Here is a 7,620-nt window from a genome sequence, read left to right on the forward strand (position 1 = left end):
TGCCCGCAGTCTTCTCTTGCCCGCAGTCTTCTCTTGCCCCCAGTCTCGGCGACGGTAAGAATTATGACGTACAAAACCCGTAAGCTGTAAGTTATATTGGTAATGGGCGAGCCAAAGAATGTAGACTTTCTTGCCTTTTCAGTCTGGAAGATTCCATGCAAACTCAACAAACAAACAACGGTGTGCCAATTTGGCAATTTATCGACAACTTGCTTCGAACTTGCAGTTGCTCACTGCTGAGCGTCACGGCATCTGAAAACCTGCGTGAGGCTATTCCAAGCCAAGCAGGATCATCGGCACTCTTCAATACCAGTTCTGGATTTGGTTACTTGATCTCCACCCTCTGTCAGTTGGCATGACTTTGGGCACCCGAGTAACTAATATTTAACGCCTCCAATAGATATCTTGCTTGATAAACTCCGGGAAATGGAGAGTGATTGATTTTTTTATGATGATGACGTCCAACCGATGGAAATTGTCTCCTAACTCTCGACGCCTCATTGCGCTTTGCTAAATCAAACCTAAGCTTCAGGGAGGAGCTTGAGATTTGCGCTATTTATCCCTACATACCAGAGCTCTGAGGAGGTTTGGAATGTTTGATGTTACACAGAATGGCTGCTAAGTTGGACAACTTGCCTGCAGACTAAGTATATCAAGTTCTCGTCATCTGGCCTACCAGATCCTCCACCCGTCTTTTGTCCTTAGAGACCACGACACCTGAGTTAAACCGGAACCTACAAAAGTCCCAGCCATACAAACCATACCGCGATGTTGGATCTCAAAGACAGGATGATTGTTGAATATGAGGAGCGAAGGGACAAGACGCATGAAGCGGTTGATGATGTCGAGGCGAATGTTGAAGGGCAGCCGTGGTGCGTACCATTCGAGTATGTTTCATTGTGGTTAAGAATTGCTCATGAACCTTATATAGTCCTTCATGTCGAAGAAACATTACAAAATGGTGCTTTGTTCAGAATTGCTTTGACTGGTGCCTTACACACTCGGCTATATCAACTGAAAGCCACGGAAAGGCGACGTCGCGTCTCCTAAGCCAGTCCAAAGATAGCAGCGGCAATATAGTTGTCAAAGAGTCTACAATGGTCGTCAGGAAGTGCGGTTCCCCAGACGCAGGTGCCGACTGTGATGTCATCTGTTGCGGTGAGTTAAATCACTCCCACCGGGCGACTGTACCTAACATGACTAAACATATTAGAATACTCGTACGACGAATGGGCGGAAGAAGAACGCACGGAGTGGATGGCCGAGCAAATGTGCAGGAGAAGCCCATAAATCGGTGAGGAGCTGCATCCAGGATGTTCAGACGTGTTTCGAAAAGGTGGTGGACATGGTTACCTAGCAGCTAACGACCGCTTTTGGGCTGAACTGTCACAATTTCAATCAAATCTGCAATCTTTCCTTTTCTGAGTAGAGGCAGGTACTATGTAGAGTTTCAGGACAAGACAAGAATAAAAAAAACTTAAATGCCGGTATGGTGACTTCTTGAACTGGCGAGATGGAATCGTCTTGTCGGGTTTCAATCCTTCGCCCGATGTATGTGCCGTTGCGGAGTAATTTGTTTTCCGCCAATAGCCAGCGGAATCATTCAGCAGATCATTACGTAATCCGGTCGGCTCTCCAAGCCATTTTCCCTGGCAAGGGGATAACTCGTCAGTCAGGAACAGTCACATCATCGCGTAATCTGACGGAATTCTTCCATGTGGTCTATCTGAGAGTATTGGTAGTAAGTTGCCAGTGACGAAATTAATTTTCTATAACTGACAAACGTAGGCGTTCAAATGACAGAGCGAAAGCCACAGCGAGTGCTCGTCATCGTCTCGGAGAGCAATTCATATTAGGAGCAGTCTTGGTCTTCTTCGGAGGACTTACTTCCAATAGCTTTTGATATACTCAGCGACAATCATCTTTTGGAGGGCACATATAATGAGCGACCCGAGTTGAAGCTGCTGGTAAAACAGAAGTGGGCAACTCACGTCTTCTTGTATTCGACATTTCAAATACTTCTTATGATCCTACTCTAGGACATTTACCCGAGCAAAACAAGCTTCCTATTACAATCATTCGGTTGGGCAAAAAGGTACAAGCCTACTCAGCAAGCGCCCCTGTGGGGAACAAAGTGAATAGCGATGTTGCCCGGGTTCACAACGCCAACGGAGTAAACAGCTTCCCGCCCTTTGTCACGGATTATACCATCGAGCCACCATATTATTCTAATCCACGCGATCCATCGTTATTGGTTTGACCTGTACTCCGCCCTCAGCAAATAAGATCGAGGGCTAGATTGTTTTGGAGATTCGAACCTAGCGGTGTCTCCTACTGAGACTCTGGCGTAGGCAGACTACAGGGTCCACAGACTTCCCTTCGAGGGAATACATTGGCGTTTACCGTGTCTGTGACTTGATGGATGGTATCACGGCAGGTGTCGATCCGCTCAGTAGCTATGATGTTGTTGCATCGAGGGCAAGTAGTCACGATATAATCACATCTACCTTGTCGTTAACTATGAAATCTAGTAGCGGATTAACCTAACTTTGTAGCTAAATCTCGTGGTTTTCACTGGAATAAATCTTGGTCCCTTAGTGGTAAGTTTATTGGTTCTGGTAGCGATGTGCTCTGTGTGCTGAGTTGATGTGGTGAGTGATGAGACTTCGGCTCTCGGGCATCATATCAGATGAACCCCGCACAGCCTCTCTCCTGACTCGAAGCCTGAGGCAGATTTCTTAGCCTAAAATGGTCTAATTCATTCTCGAGTACGATAAAACTTGGGCATTTGCAAAGACGAGGATCAAGCTCCGCTGTCCACAATGGCTTGGCGCTTATTGATGCCTGAAAGCCTGGGGCAGGCATTCAACTAAATCGGCTTAGATACATGCTGTTTTGATGTGTTTGCATCTCCTCGTAACCTCAGTCTAAGACGACGTCACTCCAACATCCGTCTTATCCAGGTATTTCCTCAAGATGGTACGGCACCTGGAGCCCTGGCGGCGTACAGAGATTGTTCATATGATCCATAATAGAAGATTTACTTCATCACAGATCGCGAAAAGTGTGGAATGCGATAAGCGATCTGTGTCAACCATCCGCAAAAACCTCAGATTTGGGGGTCCGCAGACTCCAAGTCATGGCTGATAATAACTAAGCAGAAAGATACCTGATAATGTGGCGATTGGAGTAGCATGTACCACGCGGGGGTTATGCCATCAATTTAGATCCAAATGACGTGGTTAGATAATTTGTTGATGGCGTACTAAGAATAGCCCGAAGATTTGGACAGGTTTAAAGTATGATAAAGGGACCCTCTCATGTATTCTCGTGCTAAACGCTAGGCAGACGTTATATCTGATCTATAGAGCCTATAGTGATCAATACAACAACACGGCAGAAGTCCTGGAGCATGCTCGAAGCTTAAGTTGATCTACGCCATCCCAGTTCAGGTAAACAGTAGGAAGCGAAGAAGCAACACTAATCCTCGTATCAAAAAACCAGATGACATGTTAAAACGGGTATATACTGCCTGTTTTAGCTGAAGCTCAACTGTAAAATCTAGTGTCGTTCGCACTTCGGGAGCCTTTGCATATTATCTCTACATGCCACAGCCTCACTCTCATTTCTCGATCCCGCTACTTGTGATTTTTTTCAGTTGCCCGGGCTTGTGACTGGTCACTCGGAACATTCTGTAACTCTTCGGTAGCGTATCTGGCAGCTAACTCTTTCCATGTGACCTGTTTCGGCTTTGGATAGTACGAAGCCTATATATCATCTTATCAGAATAGTACTCTCAATATTGTCATAGGAGAATATTCTACCAGCTCCTCCAGTGATGGGGGCCAGTTGCTGTTGGAGTTCAAAAATATGATTTGGCCAGTTTGCTTGTTTCGAACCATGATGAATATATCCGCATCACACTCGTGACAGTACTCGAAGGATTTAAAGAACAAGTTATCTTTTCGGCGACATTGTTGTTGGCGCTTCGATTTCGGACTATCTGAAAGGCGTTTCTGTATCCTTCGCGGTCGTGCTGCCATGGCGGATATCGGTCTCGTCTTGCCAGTGGGGGATCCAAGCCTGTAAAGGCGCGAGACAGATGTGTGCAATTTCCATTTCTCTTATAGCTGACCGGTCGGCTGAGAGGTCGCGCGGGGAGGGTGAGCTGGGGTGAGCTGGGGTGAGCTGGGGTGAGCTGGGGTGAGCTGGGGTGAGCTGGGGTGATGACTTTGGGTGACAGCGATCCAATTTGTATGCGAAAGGAGAAATGGTGTGGCAGACAGGCAATCTAAATAGATATCATAGCCCATCTCTTACAATGATGGGATATAAGGGTGCTCTCAGCTTCGGCTAACACGGCACCAATGAGTGGAGGTCAGGGATGAAGTACCTTACTAGTGTCGGTCTCAAACGCCGGCGCACGGGGTGCCAGTTCATGATCACCTATTCTATTCACCAAGGGTGAGCACGCAGCACGGGTGCATACCCATTAGGCCCCCTTCATGGTAGTTGCCCCTTACCCCCACCTCCTCCCCCCGCCCGGCCCGACCAAGGATAGCAGGGCCACAAGCAATAGCTGCTACACTGCCTATCAAGATTTGGAGAAAAAAGGCTCTATTTGGTTATCCAAAAGACTAATCTACTCACTTTAGGCGAGCAGCAGTAATCCGAGGGGACAGCGTGAACCAAGGAGACTGCGGCAATCTGGACAGAGGATGGGACAGTACAATAGTCGGGCAAGGCCAGTTGAACACAGTCCTCCATGAGTCTTTTGCTCAACTCTTCACTAATAACATTACAGTACTGTAACCTATTCTTTGGGTTCAACATCTGTTGCACCGTAGCCGTGTTCAACACAAGCAATGCTCTCGCGACAGAATAACTGTGTATCTGGTGCCATAGTTGAACATGTTGAACTACTTCGGATATTCCTTAATGATGGTCAAAAACCTAGTAGACCACCTAAACGCTTCAGTAGTCAAATATAAATAAACACTGCGAGGGTCTGTGATTTGAGATGAGGAGATAAGAAGAGGACTACAGTACTTACAGATTACAGTAACTCGCGGAACTCTGTACAATGTCAAAGGAATCAAACAAGCAGAAGTCACCTAAGTCACCCATCTCACCCAAGAAGATGATGCGACAGAAACGAGACCGGCGTAAAAAGAGCCTCTTACGAAAGGCCTACGAATACAGCAAGCTGTGTGATGCTGACGTCTGCCTGGGTATTCGCATTCGAGAGTCTGGCCAGGTCACTACATTTCTCTCCGATTCGACAGGATTCTGGTCAGGCCTTTCCTCGCAACTAGTACGTTTTTGGTATGCTTGCTGTCGGTATGGAAACTAACACCAAATAGGAAATATACTATCCACGGCCGACTCAGAAAACGGAGAAGGATTTTGACTCCAATCCTACAACTGATGAGGATAACTCAGCTGCAGCCGAAGACGTCAAAGGGGGAGAACAATGAGAAGATCCATAACTATTTGTTATGATTAGACACACTTCGATGACCAGCGGAATGCATGCACTGGCTCAAGGAAGTAGAGTAAAAAGAGTGATCGTATTGACCTTATCTTGGCTACGGCCGCCGAAGCGTAGAGTTCACATGATAGTTAACGTGCTCTGGTCACGTGATAATCAACCTTACCTTCTTGGGTCTGTCTGCGGAACCGAACTTCACCTTTCTCTGCGCTACAAGACTGTTGGTTTCTGTTGGCTAAAGTCGGTATTCTTTCGCCGGCAATGATGCTGGTCACTTTATGAATGTATTCAGTTCGGTCATGTTCTTAGCAGGGCAAGACAGATTCCCTCTTGTTGGACTAACTCTTTGACATCCGAATTTCATATCTGGGAACGGTCGGGGTTTGCATCAGCCAGTCATCTTGGCTTCGCCGTCTTGCGACCACTTCACCTTTCAAGCCGCAGCATCTTACGAGAATGCGTGATTTTGGACAAAAGCCGGACGCTATAGATATTCGCTTCATTACCGACCAAGAATCCTCCAGAAAAACCCCAATTAGCAGCCAGTACTTGGTATGCAATGGGTCTCCAAGCATAAGCCATTCTTATAGCAAGTATCTCTTCCTGGTCTCTTCCTTGCCCTCACTTTATCTTCATTTCCTTCCAGCTCCTCCTTCAACCAACTCCACTCCTCCCCCGGAAAATCATCACACCTGAAGTGCTGATTATACGTCATTTATATTCAATCAGTGGGTGACCGATGCCGGGACTCTTGCCTCCCATTATTTATCTGCCTTAGGTCTTTGGATAGAAGTCTCTTCCTCGAAGAAAACGGCCGCACATATCACGGATATCGGAGGGGAGTCTATACGTTCCCGTGTAATGAAGAGGAGCAGGACCATCTTGATCTGTTCCATAAGCTCTTCATAGGCAGGTGTGGGAGGGGAGACTTTAGGAATAGACTGACGGCTCTGTGGGCAAATCCTAGCTCTCCTGTGGACGCAACTTGCAACCACCGGAAACCTCCAGAAGATGCAAATAAGTCTCATGGTAGGCCTTGCTCTGTCGTTCTAGGCGCATGTTAGTAAGATGCCAAGAAAAGTACCCAGCTGGGTATACCCACGGGGTATACCCAGCTGGGTACTCGCCCCTGGGGGATAGATTGCCCATTAACACAGGGCTTCGGGGTCTTGGCGCCCGAAGAACTATTTCTGTCACGACGAATGATGGTGAGGTTAGATCGGAATAATCCCCTTAGACTTATTGGACGAACCGATTATTCCTGAACACAAGACTTTGGTCTGGCTTGACGAGTGGGCCTCAGATATTGCGATTACTGTATCCGCCTGAAGCCCAATGGCCAGGTCTTCGAATTCAACTCTAACAGTCAGTGGCATCCGTCGCGCGAAGAGTTGGTAGACAACATTTACGACTGTTACTGTAATATTAGTGATATTAACGAGCTATATTAACGAGCTCTTAAGGACACGTGGTACAAAAACAAGAAAAATAGCTTGGGGCGAGCTAGCTGCTCAATATGAGATGGGGGAGGCCAAGATGTAAGATATCGGGGCGGTGGTAGCGGGCACTTTGAATCTCGGATACGTTACAGTACAAGAATGTTTGACAATGAAATCTCTGTAGTTATACTAGTAGCTTAGATAATCGAAGATAACCTACGCATGAACATAAGTTTGTGCTGCCTACCAGCCTACGCTGGCCTAAGCTATTTGTGTATCGGTTATTGTTGAGTACTAAACAGCAGCCTACTCCAGTATTACTTGGGCTTTCAGATAACTTGTATTATGTCGTGAGCTACAGCTCAGGGAGTTCAAGATGTTGGTTGTATTCGCTATCTAGGCTACGGCCGAAAAGAAGAAGAAGAACGCCTTGGTGGTGGTGGCCAACGTGATCAGAACACGTGATCCTCGCCTACCAGCCAACCAGGCACCTCAACATATTATAATATAGCCTGAGCTTATAGCTAGCCTATACTAACTATAAGCCTCTGTTAAAGATACTGATTGTTAATATAGGCCCTTCTTTAGCCCAGGCTGGATAGGAGCCTAGACAACAGGGTACTCCAGTAATACTTAGGCTTCCAGATAGCTTATTCTATTTAATAGCCTAGGCTTATGGTCAGCTTATAC

General features: G+C 46.7%; 5 protein-coding genes across 5 annotated transcripts; 3 read left to right on the forward strand and 2 right to left on the reverse strand.

Moving 5' to 3' along the window:
• Positions 1 to 768: 768 nt before the first annotated feature.
• BO80DRAFT_369988 (uncharacterized protein) lies at positions 769 to 1,290 on the forward strand (the record flags this gene model as incomplete). Its single annotated transcript, XM_025716426.1, has 3 exons — positions 769 to 887; positions 1,022 to 1,158; positions 1,214 to 1,290. 3 exons carry the CDS (start codon positions 769 to 771, stop codon positions 1,288 to 1,290), a joined length of 333 nt encoding a protein of 110 aa, XP_025569270.1.
• A 506-nt stretch (positions 1,291 to 1,796) lies between these two features.
• Positions 1,797 to 2,638, forward strand: BO80DRAFT_498110 (uncharacterized protein; the record flags this gene model as incomplete). The annotated part of the gene is made up of 5 exons (XM_025724118.1): positions 1,797 to 1,832; positions 1,863 to 1,991; positions 2,054 to 2,254; positions 2,356 to 2,406; positions 2,535 to 2,638. 5 exons carry the CDS (start codon positions 1,797 to 1,799, stop codon positions 2,553 to 2,555), a joined length of 438 nt encoding a protein of 145 aa, XP_025569271.1. The 3' UTR covers positions 2,556 to 2,638.
• Positions 2,639 to 3,311: 673 nt separating this feature from the next.
• BO80DRAFT_395062 (uncharacterized protein) lies at positions 3,312 to 4,043 on the reverse strand (the record flags this gene model as incomplete). The annotated part of the gene is made up of 2 exons (XM_025717299.1): positions 3,312 to 3,767; positions 3,795 to 4,043. 2 exons carry the CDS (start codon positions 4,041 to 4,043, stop codon positions 3,639 to 3,641), a joined length of 378 nt encoding a protein of 125 aa, XP_025569272.1. The 3' UTR covers positions 3,312 to 3,638.
• Positions 4,044 to 4,958: 915 nt separating this feature from the next.
• BO80DRAFT_489057 (uncharacterized protein) lies at positions 4,959 to 5,477 on the forward strand (the record flags this gene model as incomplete). The annotated part of the gene is made up of 2 exons (XM_025723591.1): positions 4,959 to 5,314; positions 5,364 to 5,477. The coding sequence occupies exons 1-2, from the start codon at positions 5,084 to 5,086 to the stop codon at positions 5,475 to 5,477; spliced, it is 345 nt and encodes a 114-aa protein (XP_025569273.1). The 5' UTR covers positions 4,959 to 5,083.
• A 742-nt stretch (positions 5,478 to 6,219) lies between these two features.
• BO80DRAFT_291092 (uncharacterized protein) lies at positions 6,220 to 6,612 on the reverse strand. Its single transcript, XM_025714995.1, has one exon. The coding sequence runs from the start codon at positions 6,517 to 6,519 to the stop codon at positions 6,253 to 6,255; it is 267 nt and encodes an 88-aa protein (XP_025569274.1). The 5' UTR covers positions 6,520 to 6,612; the 3' UTR covers positions 6,220 to 6,252.
• Positions 6,613 to 7,620: the final 1,008 nt, after the last annotated feature.

Source organism: Aspergillus ibericus (genome assembly GCF_003184845.1).
Source record: "Aspergillus ibericus CBS 121593 unplaced genomic scaffold BO80scaffold_92, whole genome shotgun sequence".
Classification (NCBI taxonomy): Eukaryota; Fungi; Ascomycota; class Eurotiomycetes; order Eurotiales; family Aspergillaceae; genus Aspergillus; species Aspergillus ibericus.

Bases quoted from the DNA above. Each gene is read 5' to 3' on its own strand.
- BO80DRAFT_291092 (XM_025714995.1), bottom strand. From the start codon at position 6,519: ATGAGACTTATTTGCATCTTCTGGAGGTTTCCGGTGGTTGCAAGTTGC.